General features: G+C 37.7%; 1 protein-coding gene across 3 annotated transcripts in view; it reads left to right on the top strand.

Moving 5' to 3' along the window:
• Nucleotides 1-26,088, top strand: part of RANBP9 (RAN binding protein 9) — a 37,816-nt gene that overhangs the window by 2,154 nt on the left and 9,574 nt on the right. For all 3 annotated transcript variants that reach the window (XM_085220141.1, XM_085220140.1, XM_085220142.1), the window contains exons 2-7: nucleotides 6,573-6,684; nucleotides 16,122-16,174; nucleotides 17,978-18,145; nucleotides 21,609-21,631; nucleotides 24,064-24,248; nucleotides 25,006-25,118. In XM_085220141.1, coding sequence (XP_085076267.1) covers nucleotides 6,573-6,684; nucleotides 16,122-16,174; nucleotides 17,978-18,145; nucleotides 21,609-21,631; nucleotides 24,064-24,248; nucleotides 25,006-25,118 — 654 coding nt within the window. The remainder of the gene's footprint in view (nucleotides 1-6,572; nucleotides 6,685-16,121; nucleotides 16,175-17,977; nucleotides 18,146-21,608; nucleotides 21,632-24,063; nucleotides 24,249-25,005; nucleotides 25,119-26,088) is intronic.

Here is a 26,088-nt window from a genome sequence, read left to right as displayed (position 1 = left end):
GAAGCACAGTTGGTAGGTCATAGCAATAAAACGCCTTTGCTCTTGCTCTTAAGTAATAGCAAGTTGTGGAGGTTGGAGAGTTCTTAAATTAGCCCAGGGGTCTGTGAAAAAGAGAGGTGTCATGAATGGGTTTTTCTTTCTCCTAGCTACACGTGGGAGTGAATGGCCTCTCAAGTGGCCCCTCTTTTCTCCCTGGGAGCTGAATGGAGGTGGCTGTGAAGGCAGCCCCAGTGTGTGTTACCAGCCTGGCAGCTGGGCTCAGCAGTGCAAGGTATCGGGCACTCCTACCTGAGGCACCATGCGGGGAAATCAATGAAACGTTTGCGGTCTTTTTTCACCTCCCGGATCCTGCAGCCCTACGAATGCAATAAAAGGGAGGAAAATGAGGAGGTTCAGTGAGGATCATAAGGGCAGATAGCATGCAGAAATGTGTTTAGTGTTGGGAAATGTTGTCTCTACAAATCAGCTGCAAGTAGAGGTCTCAAAAGAAAGCATTCAAAGTATCTTCTTATAGGATATTAAATAACTTCAAAATCACTGAGAAGGCCAAGCTTTTGTGAAAGAATGGTAGATGTTTTTGTTAGAATTTCAATAATGTGTTGGACTCAGATTAAGATCTGTTGTTGTGGACCGAAGTATCCAAGGAAAGGGGAGAAGGTGGGTCTGGCCAAAGAAGCCAGTGGTCAAAATTGGTTCTTCTCTTTTCTTATGTTAGTGATGCACTTTCTCAAGCTTTCCCTGCTGCTTCTGTAGTTTTCTGACAACAGAACTGTTTTTCTGGAGTAAATCCACCATTCTGTGGTGGATAGGGGGCACGCTTTTCTGCCATCAGAGGACCACAGAACATCCCAAGTTGAAGGGACTTGCACAGGACCACCCGAAGTTCAAACCCTATGTCTGAGATCATTGTCCAAATGCTCCTTAATCTCTGTCACGCTTCACCCTGAGTGTGTTGGGGGTACTTGCTTCTGTTCTGATAGTGTGTTGGGGTTGGGGAACAATTAGAGGAAACACCTTCAAAGTCACTTTTTCATATATTTGTAATTCTGATGTGCTGGCATATTGTGAAAAACTACGCTTCGTTGGTTTGCTGGAGAAATCATGGTCCTCTCTCTGGGGTGTTGAAGATATGTTTAATTTTCTTTCATATCAGTGGACAACTTGTCTGGAGATGCGAGCTGCTGGAGGTGTCTCTTTGTACCCATTGCAGCTGTCGTATTTTATACTGCCTTTCTGGATCTTGTAGGTTTTTGCAGTTGTCCTAAGGTGTGCTTAAAAACCAGAATTGCTTCAAACCCAGGTATTGATCAAGGTCTCTCTGGCGTCAGGATGATGGCACTTTAAATTTTGTTGGTGTGAACAAAACTAGAGGATGCAGTGCTCATATTCTTTTGTATTACCCCACAGAATCTTAGTGAATTACTTGAGAAGGAAGATGTATTTGGGGAGATCATAGAGGAGATGCCTGAGCCGGCGTGGTGTTTATCAGGTGTAATTTCTTTCCACAGTGATTTATTCTGGTACGGTTTTACAAATTCTGGCTTTTGATTAGGAAGCATTGTCAAAATCTGGATGTAGTACTGATATACTGATGGTATATTGGTGGTACTATAATACATTGAAGACTAAACCCCAGGGCATTTTTTTTTTCATATGGACAACAAATGTATGTTTTGATGTTGCTGCCTGCTAGCTGTCCAAGCTGATAAAGTTAACACTGTCCTTGTGACTGTTGTTTGTAGTATCTCTACACAGAGGAGAAGAAAAAAAACAGTATCATTTGTTTAATCTTAAGTAGCTGTAATATTAACAGCACTGAATTGGAAGAAGGTGGTAAAGGAAGCACAAGAGTTTGGCCCAGTCTTGGACTAGTGTGTGCTATGTGTGAAGTAGTTATTAAACCGGTTATTTAGCTATTAAGGTAAGAAAGACATCTTTTAAAATGTTTCTACATATGTACTTGGAATTAGCACTTGGATTTTGTGGACAGCAATTTTTATGAATGATGTATGTAATATGTATGTTCCAGTAGACAGGCAAATTGATTTCATTAGATAGTAATCTATGCAATGTAGTGTAAGGAAATAAAAATACAGACCTAACCAAGGCAGGAAAGAACTTGTGTGCAGGAGTGTGTAAACAGACCAAGCCACTCGTGAGAAAAATCATGGAAGGTCCTCTAGTAACTTCGCTTGTCTTGTGACAGTTCTCAAAAAAAACAAACAAACAGAAAAAGCAACTGACAAAAGTTATGCAATTTTGAGAAATTGGCCATTGCATGAACTTCTTCTAATGTGTCACAGGCCAGAAATCTTAGCCAGGCATTTATTTACAGTGCAGTTGCCTTTGAACTGTCTCTGGTGCCAAACTAAAAGAATTCTATTTTATTTTCCAGTGCAAACTCTGCCTCCCAATTTCTGTAACAAACAAAAGGGGATTTTATAGTAATAATTCCGTGTTGTCATTCAGTGATGCAAGGATTGTGTTAATTTTACTGGCAGAGAACGCTTGAAGTACATTCAGTACTCCATGTAAGACATAGTACACAATGTCTGCTTTGAAGACTCTCATAGCTCTGAGATGTCTTGTTTTGTTAAATGGGGAGGGAAAGTTGAAGTAACATCAGTAATTTGCTCACGTCTTTTTTTTTTTTTTTTTTTCTCATTTCAGTAAAAGCTTCTCCTAATGAATCCCAGAGATGATTAGGCCCTGGCTATTTAACTTTTCTCAGTCTGAACAAGTCATTGAACCACCTGTTGGAAATAACTTCAGTTAAGCTTACGTAAACTTCATTTAGGGATTTAAACTGTATAAGCATGTTTACCTCTGTTGAGGTCAACATTTCAGTAGACTTCAGTGCACATGCATAATGCACTTGGATTTCGGTTCAAAGAACAGATTTTTGGAAGTTGAAACGTTTCCTCCAAATATGTTTTTGTCTGAATTAGCTCTTTCAAGTAGATGGAATTTAAATTTAGATGAATTTCTATTTAATCTTGCTAAAGAGCTAATTATACTACTGCTAGTAAAAGTAATTAATGTGAATGACTGCTTAAAAAGAAAATTAAACTTTACTAAGTAAACACAGACTTGCTGAACATTTTTAGTGAAAACAAAATAGAAAGCATTTGTGGTGATTGAACTTGTCTGTGATCTGGTGTGCTGTGTAAAGCCTAAGCTTTGTGTGCTTGTTTTCCCTTCTCCCTCCAATGCATCTGTTTGCAAAATTCTCATATTAATGCTGGAAATGAATTTTTAGTATTAAAGATTTACAGTTTGTATTAAGGCTTTATCTGTATCTTGCAGCTCTGGAATAACTCTACTTTAGGTAACATAGAGTAGTGTTCAAATAATCCACTTCAGGCTTTTGGGACGTTTGATTCAGAAGTTCAGAGCCGGATGTCCAAGGTGCTTTTTATTCAAAAGCAAAGAACTGAGGATTCAGATCACCAAAGAGCATGGTAATGGAATGCCATGTTTATCAGCTGCCTGACTCCCTCAGAGTCCCATTGGTGGCATGGGCCATAAGAGCCCAATGGAAATTGTAAAACCATGTCAGCGTATATGGTGTTTCTGTGTTTCCATTTCCAGCTATTACGAGGTAAAGGACATCACAAGCAGAACAGTTTTTCAGTTGCTTACTGTTTCAGAGATTTGCTCATTTTCTGCTTAAACATGAACATTTATCTTGTCCTTTGGTAAGAAATCTTGCAGCTCAGCCACCCGCAATGTAAAGAGCCTCTTTTTTTGTTTTAAAGTTGACTGATAGCTAGCTCATCTTGTTAGATGAGCAAGTTGGCTCCTCATGCGGTCTAATATAGCTTAGTAGTACCAGAGGTCTCAACTAACACGTTGTGGCAGCATAAAGGTGTTTGGAATATTTGAAAGTAGTCAACGACTTGATACTATTGACAATGTTGTTATAAATAATAACTAAGTAACTGCAAATAAAAGCAGCGTACTCAGGTAGTAAAGTAGGATTTGTGGGAGATTACACAAAAAGACCAGCAGTTCTAAGTTTAGGTTGTCTTTTGTTTAAATGGCACAAAAGTAGTTCTGGACACTGACTTCCCCAAGCATGTTGTTTCACCACATGAAGTGTTTGGCAGTGCTGGTAAGGTAATCCTGTTACTTGTGCTCATGTGTGGACTTCTCATTTGCACTGCGACAGCTGTGTGTGGCTGTGAACTGGATCAAAGAATGGATCTGCTGCTTAAAAAAATCTGGTGGGTTTTGTAAAGCCAGATCAGTGAATTCAATCTGGTTCATGGTATGTCCTTGCAAGTAGGAGAGGGGGTGTGAGGAGGGAACTAGTTCCAGGAAGAGGTGCTAAGAATATCTTGGATTGGTATTGTGTCCAAACACTTTATGGTTTCCAAAAAAAAAAAAAAAGTCTCCTCAGTAATAGGTATACATTTTCAATAATATTTGTCCAGTTGCTAATGCTTTAGGCATCTATGTGGAAGACTTTTCCAAATAAGGAGACTGACTCAAAGTGAAACTACAGATTGTCAAGTGCATAGAATAATTGGGGGAACTTCTGTCTGTTTTAAAATAAAAAGCTAAGGACGCTTAAAAAGAAGGCCACCCTCCCATCTTTTTTAAATTAGTGCTTCATTTAAACAGGTTGCCGAATTAAAGGAGTCTCTCAGAAACTTCATGTTGTGCCTGTAAAGTTTTGAGGTGCCTTTTTAGCTGAAGTATTTCTGCACACTGAAGAATGATAATCTAATTTGTAGTAGCTAAATAGTGAATAACCAGCACATGAAAACCAAGGGAACGTGGAGAAGCTGTAGGGTTATGTATTTGGTTATTGCCTTGGTTGACACTGCCTGAGGAGATAATTTAGCAGTTGCGTGCTGTCTTGTGTATGGAGGAGTAAATTATTACTTCTTCCTCATCTGAGGAACACGCGGAAGGTAGTTAATAAGCATAATATAGTAAAATACACGAGGTGATCAAAACATCTTGATATAAAATGTTTATTAATGGCACATCGAAGTGAACGGTGCATTTGCAGCCAGGAAGTTAAGGTAGCTGGCTGGTTCCCTTCAGGTGGTCACACACTGAGGCAAACTGGTTATGTCAGAAGAGCGCTGTGGGTCAGACCTGAACTGGGTGAGGGATGAGTTTGCTGAGCTAGAGAAGTTTTTGATGCAAATGCTATCGTGGTGAAGTGAAGAGCTTTTCTTGGCTGAATATACGTTGTTTGGTAAGAGATGATGGGTGCTAGCTCTATGCAAAGAAGCATTTACTGTGTTAGCAACATCTACACTAGAGGGCTCTGTAGATAGAAGTTAGTGGCATAGATCAGCTGTGTCTGATTGTTCTGACTGGCTGGGCCATTTTCCTGCAGTTTCTTGCTTGCTCTGTGGCTGGGCTTTCTGCATGTGGGATGTATAATCTGTTAGTAACTCCAGTATTAACACCACTGGAAGAAGATGAAGATATTACCCTTTTTTTTTTTTTTTGCATATTCAGATTGATTGGTCTCCAAGTGCCAGCAGGCCTCCCTGTCTGGGCTGGAGGTGGCAGTGCTGAAGCCTGAGCCTGTCTCTTTCATTCTTCCTCAGATCCACGTTGAGTCTGGTGATGGGATCTGCGTGCGTTTTTCTTATGACAGTGACAATCTTATTCCTGGACAATCCGCTGTCTTACTGAAAAGCCTCTTGCCAGATTCCACTTTATTATTATTTTTTTAATACTATATACTATGATCCAATGTATAACTTTAACACAATAGCTGAGGGATTTTGGTATGCTCAGAGAAGACTGGGCTTGCTTGAACAGGTTGTTGCTAAAAACAAGTCAGCAGGCCTTAAGCCTGTTTCCATGCGGCCTGTGGAACAAAAGGCTTTGAAAAAGGTGATGCATCTGGAAGAATCACTGGTAGCAGAGTGTAAATAGCTCTTGGGTTAGGTTGAACAACCTGAGAGTAGGCAGGAGTTGAGATTTTTGTTGTAGCAAAGCTGGTATCTACTGAGGCTTTTAAGGAGTAGGAACTGTATTTGCTCAGTTGCAGGCTGATGTTAATGTCCTGAAATAGCATTCAGAATGTGGAAATGAATTGCAAGTTGCATGGGCTATAAAATGACTGATATACTCTGAGGAACATTAGAATTAAAATGTCTTAAAATTAACCTGAAAATTCAGTAGTAGTAGGCATTGGAATAAACTAGTTTGTATCATTTTCTCAGTCTATAAAATGAGTCAACACTGTGTTTGAGGAGTCATGCAGGACTTCTAAATCCAGATGGGCCTTTCTCAGCTGTATTACTTGCTACAGTGAAACTCTTTTTCTAGCTTCCTGTTGCATAGTAATAGAACCTTTTAGAGTAATATATTCAAAACTTCTCAAAGCTTGCTTAGTTGCAGTGCAAGTTCCTATAATGGGAGCTAAGTATTGGAAGAAAATATGCTAGCATAAAAACAGGGCTAGCTAGAATACTGTAAATTGCTTGCTTGTTACGTAAGCCTTTTGTTTAGAGGAGTTGGTGTGTATACCTTCGATTTACCTTCTGCAGTTATTTCTAATACATTTTCATTGTGTTTTGAATGTAATTGTTTTTCAGGTCATGGAAAAACTCCAAAAGATGCTGCTTCTGTTCGAGCTACACATCCTATACCTGCAGCCTGTGGCATATACTATTTTGAAGTTAAAATTGTCAGCAAGGGAAGAGATGGGTAAGTAATGAATGCATTATTAATTATTACTTAAAATATCGTTTCAATCATTTTTCTTTCAGTCAACAGATGTTTTTGGTATCAGTGCTTTTTTTCATATGTTAACAGTTTTTATGTAGCATAAGTCATTATTCATGAGAAGTTGCACTCTGATACTTGGTTAAGTAAGTTGATTGTGGTATTAATTTTCCACAAATTAGTGTATGCAGTGAATGCCATGATAACATCTCCTCCTTTGCTCGTGACAGGGGAGTTGGGGTTTAAATGACTTAGTTTGTGCGTGCTCTTACCTTTAATGGTGTGGTATGTCTGTACAGAGACTAGGTAATTTTTAAGAAGTGTTTAGGATGTGCAGCTGATGAACTTACCTCTGTAGTGCAGTCTTTTCATGCATGCTCTGTTAATTTTAAAAAGTAAAATTGTCCTTAAAGCTACTTTTTATTGAGCAGTTATAAGAATACAGAAGGGTGCTCTGAATGGATATCTGGGAATTTGCCACCATAGAAAGAACAAGAGTGAATGAATGAGTACAGCTGGTATTCTGAAGGAATATTTTGAAAAGCTGGACTCTCAGTATTGCTGTTGCCTTTGAAGGCTGTGGTAGTTTTTATCAGTTCTGTTCTCAAAAGTTCTCTCTGGGAGACTTCTTTGCTATCAGAATCTTGCACCTGCAGTTGCTGTTGTCACATTGTGAAGACCTAAGTATCTTTAAGTTAAGACAGTAATAATTAGTGTTTCTGGTAATGATTTGCTATCAGTTTTAGGAATATTTTTTTTTTTAACTTAAACACTTGAAAAAAATCTGCCCTTTTGCTGGCAGTTAAATAGAGTACTGTGATTTGCTAGCAATGTGTGTTCCTTTTCCTGAAATACATTTGTGCCTGTTAAGGTTGGAAGTGGTTGTTTTCCTTTTTCTTATTTAAATGATGGACCTTAAAATGCTGCCAATGTGTATGAAGGACAGAGTTGTTTTACCAAGCCTGACACTTAACCCTTTGCTGCCTTTTAGTCGCTTCTAATGCAGCAGTTTTGGGGCAGTCTACAAAAGTGGAAGTCACCTTCAAGTAAAGAATTTTAAGAGCTGTCCGTAACTAAGACTTGTGAATTAACAAGTGAGCTTTTAATTTTCTTCATAGTGTAATACAGCATGGGTGCACAGAGCCAAGGTCAAATCTAGCTTTAGCTGCTGAAGAGCAAGAACTGGTGTGGAGCCTCAGTGGGTGTTTCTATCTCTAGACCCTGCCTTCAGTATCAAGAGACTTTTGACAAGATGCACTGTGAATCTCACAGTTCTGTGTTTTGCTGTGTTCAAACTAATACATTGTTTTCAAATTATTAAACTGGGGAATATAATGCAGAGATATACAAGTAGGTCTACAGAGAACAGTTTTATAGGGTTTATTAGTTCTTTCTCATTCCCTGTTGTTTCAGCTGGCTGGCTCCACACACGGTCTTAACTTTTTTTTTTTTCTTCCTGGCATCTGGTAATGGGAAAAGAGTTCATGAAGACCATGACCGTAGGGGACCAGCATGCAACTAATATGATCAATTAGTTAAAATGCCTCACTGTTGCAAAAGAATGTACTTTCAAGTCTGAGCCTGGCTGTGGAAGCACAACAGCCTTTATTTTATGGTGCTGTTTAAAATAAAATCCTGGACTACTAGAGGCAACTTGAGTATCTGTCTGCAAGATTAAGTACAGCTTGCAGCCTTCATAAATGCCAATGGATAATATAATGCTGTTTGCAATTCCCTTTGGTAGTGGCCTTTACTTTTAGTATTTGTTTTTTATAAGTGTAGCTTAAAGTATTTAATCAGTGAAGTAAATTATATGAGCAAGTCTATCTGCATTCGTGTTTGTGTACTCTAGCATAGGCTGTCTTGCCTCAAATCATCAAAACCTCTTACTAGAAACATTGTTTAGGAGATCTGATTTTTTTTGTCACCAGAGAACTTGATGGTCCTGTTCCTGGAATTTGCTCTTGAGTATCTCAAGGTTCCTGAGCAATCACAAAGCTGATTTTGCCACCTGCAAAGTTGGAGCACAGCTCCTTTTTGTGTAGGGTGTAGATCTGACAGGACTTCCACTATGGTTTGTTGTTCTGCCTGGGAAGCAGAATTGATTTCGTTGCTCTGGTGACCTGGGCCACTAAAATATGTATTTGGGGGATCGTAGTCTTGAGTAGGAATTTGAAAGCGCATAATATATTCATTTTGCATAGTAATCAACTTGTAGGCATATTGAAGAAACCACGAAAGCAGGCTTACTAGGAAATAAGAAATTGATATGGAGGTTAGTGTTGCAGAACAGATGAAGAGTAAAGTTGTTTTTTGATAATAAGTGAGAAATGACAGGGCCATGAAACAACTGATGGTAACAGATGAGAAAAAGGGAAGCGAGAATGAAGTTTTATAAGAGTAATAAGGTTGAAATATCTTTCAAACAAAAACTGTTTTGGCATTTGTACAGTACTTGGCATGAAGAGCCCTAATATCCTTTATGTGCTGCTGTAGTGCAGATATGTGAATAATTCTTATGAAACTTTAAAAGTTCTTGTTAGAAGCTGTCATACTGTTTTGTAAGTATTTTCTGTTCTGCATTTCTTCAGTTTTTTTCTTTAATTTCATGCCTCCTTTTGCAGTCTGAGGACCTCTTTCTGTTCTCCTTTTTACTCTCGCTTTGTTTTGCTTGGCCTCGCAGGAAACGTTTGAGACAGAGATGTGAGTGGTTAGAGATAATAGCAGTAGGTGAGTAATGGATGTAAGATGTGGAATAGTACAAAGGTGATCATCACAGGACATGTTAGGAAGAAGATTATTAATGTCAATAAGCTATATCCAGATCACTACTGAAATCTCTAGTTAATAGAAATTTATTTCAAAACAAACAAAAAACCCTAATCAATATGTAAGTCAGACCTGGGAGTGTTGCAGCAATTGCTTTCAAAATGTTCTGATGTGTTAGAGGAGACTAAACATAGTTGTAGCTTTAAATTAAGTTTTAAGCTCACTAACAGTTCTCAGTGTGAAATTGCTCTGTCAGAGAACTAGAAATAACAAATGAGGTTTTTTTTTTTTAACTGTAATTTCTTACAACTATGGTGTTAGTGTCATCTAAGTTTCTAGAGTAGGAGCTCAATTATACCAGCATACATCGGTGGTCTGGGAATGGAAATGAACGAGGGTGTGCTAAGTCCTGTTCTGGTGACCTGGGAATCAATTACAGTCCCCTTACTTTCTGAAAGTGACCCCCATGTGTCCGTTCTCTATGCTAGGCTGGTATGTGCAATTGAGAATGTATCCACCCTCAATTCTTGATTTTGCTTTCCTCATGCTGGCTTTCACTGAGCCGTGCTAATCTTTTGCACATGTAGCTCCTCTGGCTTTGTGTAAAGGAGAAATGCGTTTGCCTTACAGCCCAGCATTTTATTTCAGATAGCAGCAAATCCCACCCTCCTTTTGCAACTGGAAGTTCCTTGCACGATGCTGTCACAGTTTATGTAAGCTCTGGGAGTGATCAGTGGTTTCTGTGGGCATTCTTCTTTAGTGATCAAGAGTCATCTGTATCCTCTCTGTTAGGAGTCCTTGAGCTTTACTGTACCCTTTGGTTGCTCTCCTTGGGCACTCCAGACTTAAATATATTCCAGTTTCACTTTCCTAGGGGCTGTCTGAAGGGTGTCCAGTGGCTACCAGAAGCAAAATGCTGTCCTGTCATTTTGTGTTATAAATAGCTTGTATGTGTATCGCAGGGCGATCATCCATTTCTACACGAGTTTCAGTCCTAGGCTTGTTGATCTGTGTAGTGAATCTCCTCTTTTCCAGTCAGAGCAAGTTTTTTGTTATGCTTATGGTTTTTATTCTAAGCTGTGGTTTGAATGCTTTGTGGTGATTCAGCCATGAAAAGCAGCAGTCTCTGAACACTCGCTAAGGTCTCTTCCCCTGTCCCAGTTTGTAGCTGTTTGTGTTAGCTACATGGTAAACCTGAGTGGGTAGCTTGTTCTCCAAAAGCTGACCTCAAGACTGAGTTGTTTTTTTAGCCTAATTAGTTCCCAGTATGTCTGTTTATATGGCAGCATACAAAGAGAGGGCATCTTGGAGCAGAAATGAGCGTCTGCCCCCTGGTAGGGAGGGAATGCCATTTCTGATTCTAGAATCAGCTCGTGCCCACCTAATATTAGTTCAAATGAGGGTTTAATGGTTGTTAAGTCTTTCACCTGGAGAGTGTGGTTGTTTTTTTGGTGTTTTTTTTTTTTTTTTTTTTTTGGTCAGTTTCATTCCCTGGGCAAGTAAATTTTTGGGGAAAATGCATTTATACTCGATACCTTTAACGCTGCTCATTCTTTATCTCGTGCATTGATTTGTAAACCCAATTTTGGACAGTGGGCAACTGATACTATTGCCATTTATCTCCAGACAATCTTTTGTACTTTTAGAAGAGCTGAGGAAGATAAATGCTTAATTATATCCACTTAGAGGATTTTATCTTCTTTTTTCGAGAAGAATGAAATCAGGAATTGGAAATGCAAAGTTGTCCAGAAGAAAAAAAAAAAAGTGAAAGCTGAGGTTGGAAAGGCTGTAGTGTTTTTAGCAGATAGCACAGAGCTAACACCTCTATGGGAGCAACTGTTCAGTCTGTAATGTGGTTGTACTGATGTAAATATTTACAGACAAGTATTGCACTTGTAAGATCTACTAAATGTCCTGTACCAAAATCAAATGTTACAGCAACTCACAAGTATATCAGTGTGGTTTTTAGCAGTGTTGCTGGTAAGGCCTCAAGGCACTGTTGGCTTATGGCTGTTTTTAAACACTGTCCAACACAACTAGATTTCTGTTTTGGCTATGTCTTACAGTATACACAGTGTACGTGGTGAGATGAGTGAAGAAATAAGTAGCAACTATCCCAAAACGTCCTGGTGAATTACATTTCAAGTTCCATGGCACCCATGCCTGTGGTTTAGGCAGAATTTTAGTGTGTTTGAGTGATGTTTGTGAGATCCAGCATTCTGCTGTCTGCATGTGTGTAAATCTTTAAGCAGAAACAATGCTTTCTTGCAAAAAATGTTGCTGTTGCAATAAGTTGTCTTTTCCTTTTAGCACCTAATGTACCTGTTTTCTTGTAAACAAACCACAGAATAACCTTCAGTTGCTGTTTTCTTTGTGTTTGTTTTGTATGCTACTAACCTAACAGAAAAACTTTGTGTGGTCTTAAGGTCTATTTTTGTCCTTCTGTTATGTCTTCAGAAAGCAATTATTTGTTGCAATAACACTCATTTGTTACCACAAGGTGCAAACTTCACTTACTCTCTATTTACATGTTATTGGCATTTATTAGCAGAGTACTTGTGTGTGAAGTAGAATTAAAACAAGAAAAGTCTGAAGCAGCTTTATTATCGTAATGCTCTGACTTGACTTAATGCAAGAGGAGATTGGATTGTGAAATAGCAAGGGTATTTCTTCTATAACTGCAGCACTACTTCGTTTTTTATCCATGCAGGTGACAATTGTAGTTCTTTCCCACTTGTCAAATGTTTAAAAGTGCAGGAGGATTATTGAATCGGTCAGAAATACCTGTAGCTGGAACAAGAAAGGGTTTTGTTTGTTGGTGTTTTCTAGAAATTTAAAAAGACAGTATAGAGAAATGTCTCATTTCTTGGTTTCTGCTTCTTACAAAATTTTAAGTTATTCCTTTCTTACAAGGTTCAGCCACATAAACAAACTGCACAGATGATAATCTCACTGTCTTGCATTATTTTATTCTCTGTGCAGCTGTTCTTTTTTTGGCAGCAGTGTCAGCAGTAAGGCTTTTGTTCTCAAGAAGTGTCACTAGACAGAAATGGTGCGATCTCAGAAAGTGAGAGGGCTATCTGAAGGTTGGAACAGTAAATAGCTATCTCTAGGATCATTACAGGAAAATGGTATAGGAATAAGTTTCACGCACTACTGAAGATGACTGACTGACTTTTTTTCCTCTCCATGTAGAACTAGATCCATCTAGTTGGGTTTATCATGTTCAAAATACTGTTTCCTTGGAAACATTTCACAAAATTAAACTTGTTTTCAGTTTGAAATGAAAGACTCAAACTGTCTATGGCATATTTTGAAACACTTAAATAGAGAAAAGTTTAACAGCTCATATCTTATTGTGAATGTGCAGACAATAAGAGTCTCAGATTAGCATATTCCTACAAAAATTTAATGCAGATTAGCTCTGTTAAAGATGAAATTTGAGTACCTTCTTAGTGTGCTGTATTTCTGTGCACTGTCAGTAAAGACAGTGTAGAAAATAACAGGAAGATGTGATTTGGACTTTGTATATCCTTCAAGTCAGTTGGTTTGTAGGCTCTTAAGTTTAGTCTTAAGAATCTTAAAGATGTGTTTTTTCCCTCCTCGTACCTTTTTGTAAGATACTAACTTGACAGTAAAACAAACTGCATCTGTTTTATGAATTTTTTCACCACGTGTGAAAATTGAGGATCTTCCAGTTGCCTTATTTATGAATTTAAGGTCACGTAGTGCTTGGACTGCTTAGGTCATTTTCTTACAGATATTACAGAAACTCTGGTTTTACTACTGCATGGTGTTAAGATGGTTTCTTCATAGCCTGGAGGTGCTATAAAACATTAGGCTTCAGCAAAAATGTGAGGTTAGCTCGTTGTATGGAAAGATTCTTGAGGAAGAAAGAGTTATTGTGAGCTTAATGCGTCTCATGCATTTCACTTCCCAACTTGGAAGCCCAAGTTTTTTTTGTATTAGTGGAGAATAAAAGTACTTGGCATAATACCTGCATTTTTGATGTTTGCTTTTCTTTTACTTTGTGGAAAACTGTTGAATCTTGATTTGGGTAATTCTTGTTACTGAAGCAAGTCTTACTGCAGGTAATGAATATGTGCCTAAATATGAGCTAAGCTTGTTTGTAAAGCAAACAAAAGTCTTTCTCAAATGATGAAGCTTAGAGTTGTCAGAAAAAAAAAAATAAACAGTTGCATGTAGCAGTTTGCATCAATGCAACTTGTCTTGATGTATTTTATGGCATCTAAAACCTGTACGTCATGATACCGTTTCACCCCTCAATTTACAGTGTGCTTTATCTCGTTTACCTAGTTGATTAACTACCCATCAACCAGAACAGATGGTGTTAGCCAAACTTTGCTCATTTCTCAACTGAAAATGGTAGCCACCCCTTTCTCCTTCTGAAGGGTGTCTGCAGTAGACGTGTCAGTTATTTAAAATGTTTTAATCTAATTTTACTTGAATTTCAATTCATGCCACGTCCCTTTGATGCAGTGTTGTTACCATTCAGCAGTCCTAAGTGAATCCCAGGGAAGAATACTGTAGACATCCATCTCCTTATCAATATGGTGTCAGCACTGTTTTAGTCACCACCAGTGGCAGAATCCTTGTTCCTGACTGTGTAGAGTTTGCTGGATATCTTACTCAGTGACTCCACCTTTTCATTGTTAGCAAGCTAAAGAGAAGGCTCAGAAGTTGCAGAGTGTGTTATGAGGACATGGTCTAGTGAAGAAACTGACCAAATGAGGTTGGTGGTTGGATTTGATGATCTTGTATGTGTTTTCCAGCCTGTATGATTCTGTGTTCATCTAAGGGAAAACATAGGTAGTACCAAAGTGTTTCCTAGGTGATCATTTTCTATCAGTTATCTTCTGTTTTTCTGTATAACCTACATCTTGTCTCTGTAAGAATACTGAAATGTACCTTAGGTTGGATTGAACATTTAAAAAAACTTTTTTAAATGACTTGATTTGAAAGGCTTTCAGCAGTTGATGGTTATCTAAAAATAAAATAAAAAATGTCTTGAATTTGCCAAGACGAGGCTTTATAATAATGGATTTTCAGTCTTTACATGAGAATTCTTCATGCATCAAGCTCTGCTATGCTTATTTTTTAATACAAAATCAATGGCTTTCCACTTGTTGCTTTCATTTATGATTGTTGTCTCTGCTGTTGTGGTGCCTTAGTGATGTAATTTACAATGCAGAAAAGACTGATGCTTTGGTTTGTTGCCTTTTTTGCTTCAGCTCTTCAGTATCCCTAAATGGGATATAGGTATACTACCCATATGTTTGGGAGGTTCCATTTCACCCTGTTCATGAGTTGGAGGGTAAGGAAGATTGATACCGTAATTAATAGCAGCAGAGGAGGGCTGATGTAGAATGTCAAACATAGAAGCAGATAAGGTTACTATTGGAGATGATCATTACAAAAAGCAGAAATCCCTTTGTGCAGTTAAACATATGACTTGTGTTTCCTGCTCAGTTTCATTCTATGTGGAACATATTTTCAGTAGCAGTAAACTTGTGTTTTCTAGTAGAACTGTTGCATTAAAAACTGCATTTTACTAAATGAGAATACAAAGGTCATGCTTGTTGTCATGAGCTATTCTCAAACTGGTACAGGAAAATATATTTTGTTAATATATATTTGTATATATATATAACATGTTTATATATTATATAATATATAAAAATTTGTTAAAGTTTGAACTATTGTCAAAATAATTTGCATGCTGTGATAATCTAAGAAATGTTAAGTTTAGGTGATGTCTGCTTTGGCTGGTTCTGTTTGTTTTTGTTTTGGTGTGCTGGTCAAAGCTGAGCTTTTCATTGTGGTGTTTTTGATTTCCTGCCATTGTGGTTGTGAAGTAACTTTTGCTTAACAAACAGAAGTCAAATTCATTTCACTCACTTGAAATACTGTTATTGGGAGTGGCACTGGGTGATTATTCATTTTGACTTTCCATTATTTGCTATTAAATTGCTAAAAAATTGTATTGGACATTGAGTATCAAAACTTCTTGTAGAGCTGGCTTTGGAGTCTGACTGACCTAGCAATAACTTGCTTAGACTTAGGATTACTGGTCAGCAAAATAGAAAAAAAAAAATAAAAATAAAACAAAAAAAGTTCCCTCTTTACTTTGCCAACAGATTCCTAACAGCTAAGTAATATTACTGTTAAATGTCTTAAGATAGCATCCTGCTCTGTGATCCAGGCCTTTAATGTCTTAGTTTGATCTTCCTGTGAGTGGATTTTGCTCTTGAAAATATGCAGTTTTCCATGCATTTCATAAAATCACTCAATCCAGATTGCAAAACAGGATTGCACACGTTGAATAAAAATGTGATTAGGCCACTTTCTACATTCATGCTCTGAACTTTAAGTACTGTCTGTATTCTCCATGAGTAACCTAAGATGCCTGGAAGAGAACGTTATCCATCCTGACAGAGACTGTCTATACTAAACGATATATAGCAGGAATGACTTTTCTGTTGAGTTCTCTTGCTGTGGTACCAGTATTAAAGGACATCTTGGTGGCTTAATCGGTGTATGATTAATGCATGCAGTGTTTCTTGACAACATCCCACCTGTATACATATTTTTGTAAGAGACATAAATTTCTTGTTATTTCATTTTTACAGATACATGGGGATTGGGCTTTCAGCACAGGGTGTCAACATGAACAGGTTACCAGGTATGTTTTAGTACTTTTTATATTTAGTAGGTTACTTATATGGTTCATTTTGATTTGAAATCTACTTGAGCTTGATAGGAAAGTTCTGGTAAGCACCAGAGTGTAGCATGACACCTCTGTGTTGTATCTATTTATCTGCAGCATGTAAAACTTGCAGATAGAAAGCTTTGCTTTCTGTTGTGTTACTGCATATTTGTTCCTGTACATTGACAACATTATGCAGGTACTGTTAAGCAAACAAATAGACTTAAAAATTTTAATCATATTTCCTGATTAAAAAAAAAAAAACAACTATAGATTTCTTTACTGTAATGTAATTTCCTTACTGTAAATTGTAATGATAAAGATTAGCTCTTAAGGTAAAAAAACTTTCTTGTCAAACATGGAATGAGCCCTCCTGCTGTCACTTAGACTTTTGCATTTCCAACCTCAGAAGGAAGGGTGTATGACACAGTTTCAAGCTTTGACTGTTCCACCACTGTACACGGTCAAGGACACAGTCTTGCTAACAGCTGTCAACAGTATCACTGTATAGTATTTAAAGAAGCTTTGTGTGCATGTATGTTTTTAGTTGTCTTTTAAAAAAAGAGAACTGTTTTCTTAGGAAACTATCTATATACAGAGTGTAAAATCATGCCAGATTGACTTTTGTGTGACCACGTTCTCTCTGAGTACCATTTAGGGTGCTGTACAAATAATTTTTAAAGATGCAACTGATCAGTGTAGCTGCATTAATTTTGAGTATTTAATTTACTGGAAGATGCTTAATTTGCCAACTGAAGCTACAGTGTAAGAGTCTGGCATGGGTCATAGTGATTAAGGACCTAAGTATGAAAATATATTAAAAATTTTATGCAGCAAATTGAAGAGAGAGAATAAACCCACGGTCATCTGCTAAAAATAATTGTGGAATTGTCAGTATAAACTCTTAGTCATAATATATATTACCCAGTGGAACTGGTTGGTAGCTTGTGTTAGAGATCTTGCTCTGTCATTTTGAATAAGCATTTAATAGAACTGTTAGGAAATATTTTGTGGTGCCTGAAAGTTTATTCCCTTTCTAGGAGTTTTTGCATAGTGTTGAATCAGAAGCTGTGAATTTGTTTAGTACAGCAGTGAGGTTTCTTAACTGGTTCTACAGCATCTTTGCCTACAGAATTAGTGCCATGTTTGCATACATAATGACTTGCCTGCTGCCTGTGACTTTCATCTGTATCAATATTTTTTTTTCCTTCTTTTTGTGATGGAGGTGGCAAAGCTTAGGGCCACTGTAGTCTAGAGAGACTGCTATTATGCAGAGATTATTTGCTGACAAGTAGTCATTAAGAAAGACCAGGGACTGAAGTATGATTCCCCAGAGAGGTATGTTTGGGTTTTAGGAAGAATTTGATTATGAAATATGGTGGCAACAGTTTTGTAAGATGAAAGGGAGAGCTGGAAGATCTTCACTGTTTTAGAGAGCATGTCAGATGTACAGATAGCTTTGAAATTTCAACACTGCAGCTGATGATGTTTTTGGTGTTGATAATTTTGCATGTTTGCTTAAGGGGAAAGTGTGTTTTCTAAATTTGTATTGCCTTTTAAGTACTGCAAATGGAACCACCTGTTCAGCCATTTTGATAAAAGAAGCTGTTGTGATTTTTTTTTTAATGAAACAGTTCTGCTAGTTGCATAAGAAATCTTAGACAACTGAGCATAATAATTGATCTTTCTATTCTGGTTAGGATATACTAACTTTGCTTTGTCTTTCTGTTATTTTTGTAATAAAGGAAATGAATAAATTGTAAATGCTTTGTCCTCTAGGTTGGGATAAACATTCATATGGTTACCATGGAGATGATGGACACTCGTTCTGTTCCTCTGGAACTGGACAACCCTATGGCCCAACATTTACTACGGGTGATGTCATTGGTTGTTGTGTCAACCTTATCAACAATACGTGCTTCTACACAAAGAATGGACATAGCTTGGGTATGGAGAAACATTAAGTCTTAAATCTGCTGCTTCCTACATATTTTAAATCAGAAACTCTCCTCATGCTAGGAGCAATGTATTTGAATAGTTCTTTCAGTAACCTTATATTCTATGAAATAAATGAAAAATTGCAAAGAATGATTTCATACACATGTATGCACTAACATGCCTTGTGAATATGGAAGGATTTGCCATAGCATCTCCTTCCATAGGACCTACATTTATGAACTCTAGGGCCACAAATGTTTAACGTTCATAATAGAAGATCAGAGTATTGAAGAAATGGAGAATGGATACATCGGCTGCTCTGAAAGTAATGCCTTCCTCTTTATTTCCATGGAACCTGCAATTGATATAAAGAGCACAATAATGCCGTTTGTGAGAGCCTGTTTTTAGCTGCAAAACTCTAATTTTCAACATAGTCACCACTGTTAGGTGTTTTTGGCAGCCATGAACAAGAGCCTGCATGCTATACTTGTAACAATCTGCAGTAGCAGAGTTTGCCCACAGCCACCACTGCTGAAATGCACCACCTGCTGCCTCACTGTGCTCTCATCCACTCTTTGGTCTCTAAACAGTCAGCAAGCATCAGTGAATGTCAATGAGTGCCATTTTTTTCACATGGAGGAAATCAGTGACACATCTTTGCTTCATCTGTGCTTCTGTGTCAGGCGCCGTTCTGTCAGACTGCCCCTCTGCTGCACTGCAACAGCATGTGACAGAATGTTGGTAGGAAGGTTCAACCTCTATTGCCGTACCACCAACATCTACCTCTGATGTTGCAGGATGACAGTAAAACGAGAGATGTTACTTCTAGAGCAGCCTTCATATTTAAAATTCATTTCTGCTGTATAGGGAGCACTTAACCTTCACTAAACCCTATATAAAAGTAGCATTATTTTGATCATATGTTGGAGAGTAATGTCTCTTGGATTCCCCATCTGGAGTCATGTGCAGTTGGGATAATGTCAGGAATTATACGAATTGCACTACCACTAAGTCCATTAGGTAGTTATGGTACACTTTAGTATTGTGCAAGACAAATAGTTCTAGAGTTTGAAGATGGTTGAATATACAAGAATGCAGTAACTTAATGCAATTTAAGAAGCAAAGGTATGTAGTGCAAAGAGAAAAGAAAAAAAATCAATTTCCTGCATTAAGGAGAGAGCAAGATCTCTTTGCCAAGTCCCAAGATCTCTGAACTGTGCTGAGGGAAGTAGGAAGATTCAAAGGATAAGGCTCAGGAAGAAGAAAAGCTGTCATGGGTAGAAATGTGATAAGGAAAAGAGAAGGTAGCTTGAAATGAGATACTGAGATTATGGAGTCTTAAAGTCATTATTTAACTTTCTCATGTCTCCAAACATGTAGGAAGTTTGGAAAGTAGTAAAAAGAAGGGCACGGTTTGAATTCTTCTCTCAGAACAGAACAGTTTGCTCCGGCCTTGAGCAGATGGGTCTGACTTGGGAGTTCTGTTGCCAGCTACTCGAGCAGGGCTAAGATGCCTCCAGAGATTTCTTCCAAGTAAATCTGTGATTCTATCATGATTTAATATAAATGAATGAGTCTGTGTATGCTTGAACCGTGCACTGTGTAGTTATGTATTTGAAAGACAAGACCTGATGTTTTGTTTATTCTAATCTTTAACTTGGTTAATGCTGAGAGGAGTAATCTACCTTCTTTCATTTTTTGGATCTTGTAGCAGTTGTGATCACATACACAGAAGAACTAAGTGGGAAGGAGTAAAAGTTCTTTTTCAGTGAAGGTCTTAATAGAGACTAGATTAGGCCAACTGTGAAATAACACTCCCAAGTGACAGGAATCTGTTTAAAGAGGGGAACAGAATAGCATAGGTGAGGAGAGGCAAGTAAAATGTCATCTGTCATACAGGGTCTGATAAACACTTTGTGGATTTCAGAAAGAAACCTGACAGGAAACCTGTTCTGATGTGGGCTTTGCTAGACTGACTTTCTGAAACTGGAGTTTTGATTCTCTAGTTAGGGGAAGAAATAAATTAGAGGTTTGTGTCGTTGCTTCTTGTTGTCCAGGATTCCTATAAAATCTCAAATCAGACAACACAGTTTTCTTCTCTGGGCTGCAGATGTAACAGTAAGTATTAGAAATCTCTGGCTCAGCCTGGAATTTGATGCTTCAGAAAGGGCTAAGCTGTGATTTTTGCAAATGTGAAACCCAGGATTGGATGAGGAACATTCCCCCTCTATCTCCTCTTAAAAAAAAAAAAAGAAAAAAGGGAAAAAAAAGAGGGAATTTGGGAGAGGAGGAGATGACACCAAAAACACTTGCCTCTTGCCACTTAACTGTTTTTTATCTTAATGATGATTGTGATCATTTTGGAAAAGAAAATTTGGATTTCAGAATGTGTCAAACAGAGACTTTTTTTTTAATAATTCTTCACTTAAAAATAAGTGGAAAAAGTAATAGGTAAAATGATGGCTTTGGGGTGTGATGAAAGGAAATATTCACCAGATACCAGAATCATCCTTTTGTACCAAAGCTGCAAGAACTCAGTTGCTCTCGAGGTTTGAAATTTTGGTGAAGAATGGAGAGACAGAAAGCAGTGGTGGGATTTAGGACAAAAGGTTAAAAGCTATGTTTTAATCTTAAATTTGAAAAGGCAGTGATTATGAAAATAAATACAAGTTTGAGGGGGTAGGTGGATTTGAATTGTTATGTACTTGTAGAAGAAAAAAGTTGAAGTCACAATTCCAACAATAAAGAAAAATACGGAATACTGTAACTATTTGGCTGTCAGAAGTAAACTTCCTCCTATTTATTTTTAAATGATAGCTTTTTTTCCCCTGATCTGCTTGAAGTTCCTGAAATGCACAGAGGTCAGATTTTTCTTTAATCTTGAGATGACAGCATCGGTGTCTTGGCCCCGGGGGTGGGTGAATAGATGCTTTTAATTATGTAACAGAATATCAAGCTATTCTGATCACAAAAAAGTCACCCTGGGGTGAGCTAGAGTGAAACATCTACCACTCTGGTTTGGAGTATTACAGGCATGTGCTGTTTATAGATATTGCCTACTTACAAAGAAAAATAATGGCAAGCAAGACATGGATAAACCTTGACATCTCAATATTAAGACATGCACGTGGAAGAAATACTTTTAGGTTTTTTCCTCTAAATTTTAATCAGTAGCGATAATCTTCATATTTCTTAGTCTGCATATCTGCATGATGCTTGCTAAATCTTTGGCCCTGTTGGGAAAAACTGTGGGCAGATTACGTGCTTTTGAATGAAAATAACTTTTTGCCAAATGTTGTCGTTTACTACCCAAGCACATCAGTTGTGCCTGAGCATCATGAATGTCATCGTTGTTAACTGCTTATTTTGAGATAGTTTGGGTGAGTTTTCTGAACAGATGATGATATACTTAAGGAAATGTGACTAGAAGCCAGACATACAGAAATTAATCTTAATTTTCTCCTTATTACAGGCATCGCTTTCACAGATTTACCGGTAAGACAAGTGCATTTTCAAACAACTTTCTACATGTTTCATAAACTGATGTTTAGATTTTGCTCACATTTAGCTTGTATTCCTCAGAAATCCACTGAAAATCCTCTTCACTGATTTGAAATCAGATGTTTTCATCTTTTAAACGATGATTTCTTAGTTGAAGCAAAAAGTTTTCTGTTTTTACACCAAACCTCACAGGGTTTTTCCTATTCAGGTATTCATTGCTTCTAGTGAACTTCCACCAAAATGTTATGTATGAATGAATGATACATACAATTATTTACTTTACACTTGATTTGACAGACCCAGGCCTTACATAAAGATCAGTGCTTCATGAAACACCAGCATTGTGCATATATGTATGGCTGTGTTATTGTATGTGGAAATGCTGGCTACTTAAGACATTGTCAGTGTAACTCATGCTTGATGCTTAGCTTTCAAAAACATTACAAGTTTTCTTCATAAGATCAAACATTAAAGTTTTAGTGTTTTGTTTTGTTTTTTTTTTTGAGGAAGTTGCAGGTACTTGAAGTCTTCTATTTTTTGGTTAATTAAATTGTATTTCCTTAAAACCACTATAAATGTGTTCCCTATGCTATTGGTACAGGCATGATACTGCACTTACTTTGCTTTTCTCATCCAGTTATTTCTGATTCAATCTGGTTAGGGCACAGAGTGTAATGGTTCCATCTGGCCAACTGCTCTGTTAGCTATGGCCATAGGAGGTGGGGAGAGATAATAAGGAAAAATGAAGCAGGTGGCACAGGGTTTGGGTGCTTCATGAAGGAAGCTGCTGCTGTTCTGGATCTGTGGGATGCCAGCAGGAGTACTTGCCAGAATGTGGTACCAGCACAGGAAAATTCTGACATCTTCACCTGAAGTTTGAAGCTGGACCCCTCCTCATCAGAACTGATTGCTTTCATAGGATCAAAAGCTTTAAGACTTGTGCTTTGTTGCTTAGTCTAGGCTAGATAACATTATAAACAAGGCTAATTTAGAAAGCCAGAGTAGAGAAGAGGCAAGAGAGGCTTTGGAATGGTTTTAACAATCAGGGTATTTTTTCTTTTCGTTTCACTGGGCTTCAGGTTCTTAGTGGCCTACCTGGTGATAACTTCGTACTCATAGCTGCCATTTATTCAGTGCACAGTACTGTAGACCAGCATACCATTATACCAGATCACTATTGATTGTGGTGTAAGCAGGATATAGGTATATTAAAAACAAAGCCAAAAGCTAACTGCTTGCCATACCGTTTCTCAGATGCTAAGAAGGTTAGTTTAATCTCAACCCACAGACTTTACTTTTCTCATATTTGGAGTATTTCAAATTTGCACTGAGACTTAATCTCTAAGCAGAAAATAAAACTGAGACAACAATAAGTGTTTTAAAGTTTGGTTTTTTTTTAGATACAAGTTCAGGAATTCATGGGAACCCCAATGCACTATTGCAGTTCTTTTTAGGCACTGCACTTGGACTTTGAGGCTAATGAATCCTCTATCCTGTCAGTTCTTACTACTAAAATTCAGCAATGTTTTTAAGTATTTCACCCCCAAAAGGAAAATGGCCCACTTTGTAAGTTCAATTTTTATTCTCTTTTAAAAGAAGTTTTAATCTTAGTCTTTGAAAATCATTTAAAAATTGGGTCTTAATATTTTGTGAAATTCAACCCAAAAGTTGGAAACTTTAGCACAGTTTAAAAAGTGCCTTTTCTAACTAGAAAGAGAATGATCACTAACCCTTACTTAATCATAGAATGATAGAATTGCTCAGGCTGGAAAAGACCTTCAAGATAATCAAGTCCAACCACAACCCAACCATACTACCCTAACTCTAACAACCCTCTGCTAAATCATGGACCTGAGCACCACATCCAAACAGATTTTAAGCACATCCAGAGATGGTGACTCAACCACCTCCCTGGGGAGGTTATTGCAGTGCTTAACAACCCTTGCTGTAAAGAAGTGTTTCCTGATATCCAACCTAAATTTACCCTGGCACAACTGAAGGCCATTTCCCCTCGTCCTGTCACCAGTGAGAGGAGAACCAACCCCACTCTTGCTGTGAGCACCTTTCAGATATTGGAAGAGAGCAGTAAAGTCTCCCCTCAGCATCCTTTTCCCCAGACTAAACAGCCCCAGTTCCTTCAGTCTCTCCTTGTAGGGCACATTCTCCAGTCCCTTCACAAGCCTTGTTACTTATTTCAAAATAAAGAATGGTGACCATTGGGAATAAAATTCATCAGTCATTGTATTGCTGGATTGGTAGAAGTTGCTTCAAATGCTGGACATATGATCCAGGGATTTGCTTTTTCACACTACTAGTAACATTGGGGTTCTTACAAAGGTTGGTTGGTTTGGTTGGTTGTTTTTTTTTTAAAGGGGATGGGGAAATTAGGTATAAGAGGAGAGAACTAATTAAAAAATTTCTTGCAGCCAAACTTGTACCCTACAGTAGGACTCCAGACACCAGGAGAAGTTGTGGATGCTAATTTTGGACAACACCCATTTGTATTTGATATTGAAGATTATATGCGGGAATGGAGAACCAAAATTCAAGCACAGATTGACAGATTTCCAATAGGAGATCGGGAAGGAGAATGGCAAACAATGATTCAGAAGTAAGACTTTGAATATTGTTCACTTAAAAAAAAGTTAATCTGATGATTTCAGAGGTCTTTAAGATGCCGTACCTGTTGTCCTATTCAAAAAACTGCAGATTATATTAAAAGCTAGTACTGATAGTTTTGTTGATGTAACAGTGCAATAAATATGTGTGAATTAAGCACATGAATTAAGCAGATGCTTTTCAAGAGAGATTTTTCTGTCATTACTTAAATAAGAATTTGCAATAAGTGTAAATCTTCCGTTCTGATTTGACCTATCCAGTTTGGGTTGGTGTGTTTTGGAAAAATTGCCAGAAGCACAATGGTCAGCTTTAATACTTGAGCAACTGGAAATGTTCCTTTGCATTCTTAGCCTTTGGCATGCCAGTGTAGCTTGTGGCTCTTCTGTGCGTGAAGTGCAAAGATGGTGGCTTTGGCTTTGCATTAATTTCCTGGTGAAAATGCAAACTGAATCACTTCAATCTGTGTCACGAGCAATAAAGAAGCTTGAGAAGCAGACTGTTTTCTAATTGATCAAACTTTGGATCACAATTTTATTAAAATTAATTGTAATAAAATTAATTTTGCTGGCTTAGTACTGTATTTGGAGATGATACTGAATTACTTCAGTCTGACTTGTACAGAAGTTCAAATAGAAATCTTTGATTCGGTCACTTTTTTTTTCCAGAAACAGAAGTTTTACATTCAAGGAGTTCTCAATTGCACATCTAGTTAATAAATGTTTCTGGGTTTTATTTTTGTTTATTTTTAGAATGGTGTCATCTTACTTAGTTCACCATGGATACTGTGCAACAGCAGAGGCATTCGCCAGGTCCACAGACCAGACTGTGCTAGAAGAATTAGCTTCCATTAAAAATAGACAAAGTAAGGCTGGAAAGCACATTGCATCTTTTCTTTTTCTTTTCCCTTCTCCCTTAAACGGATACTGCATAGATCTTAAAGATTGTTGTAGAGTATTCTTGCAGCACTGTTTCGTAGTACAGTTCTTTGCTTTCATGTAAAGCTGTGCATATATGAACAGCTGGCTAAGATGAACTGCACTAATACTCCTGGAGCTTGTTTGATGTAGCAGGATGTGGTAAATCACCTGTTGTCCTTCTCTTGAATGGAAAATTGTGATCTGTCTTAAACAACCGTGTGTAATGTCTGTATACCAGTGCTTGTGACTGACCCTTACCTCTCACAAACAGGAATATAAAGCTGTTGATAAAAGTTTAAACTTTTCTCTCAGTGATAAGGGTTAGAGTTTAGAAAATGCTTTGAGTTAAAGCAAATGTCATTTTTTTTTCCAGTTTACAGTTAAGGGAGAGAGGATAAGGGGAATTAATATAGTGTGCTTCTCACTTGCTGTGGCTGTGCTGTTTGGCAGCCTGATGAAAACAGTGCCTTCCCCCATTCATTTTGATCCCTGCTGTATGAACACAAGCATTTGTGTGACTGCATGACATAGCACATGGGGAAACTGCTTTGGTGGAAGAATAGCTTGTCTGTTGGGTTGTTTTTCATTAGGATCAATTTCTCAGTCGGTGGTTAGAGCTGTGAGGCTGTTTGAGGCTTGTGCCAGGTTACAGCAGCAGAAACGTTAACTAAAGCTGCCAAGTCTGTTGTGGAAAGATTGAGTTTTATCTGTAACCTGACTTAAGCATGTGTTGCAGGTGAGAGACACTAATTTTTTTTTGGCCAAAATTGAACCACTGGGAGTGTGGGAAGTAATTGGGATATTCTTGGGGGATGGTAGTTTGGTATGTGCTTTTATACAAAGGTATGAAACTGAGAAATATAATCACAGAATGATGTCTCCAATCTTAATCCAGCTCTACATGAGCAGTCCTTG

This window comes from Meleagris gallopavo, chromosome 3, assembly GCF_905368555.1.
Source record: "Meleagris gallopavo chromosome 3, MGAL_WU_HG_1.1, whole genome shotgun sequence".
NCBI classification, from domain to species: Eukaryota; Metazoa; Chordata; class Aves; order Galliformes; family Phasianidae; genus Meleagris; species Meleagris gallopavo.
Note: the sequence above shows the minus strand (reverse complement) of the source record. Positions and strands in the feature narration are given on the sequence as shown.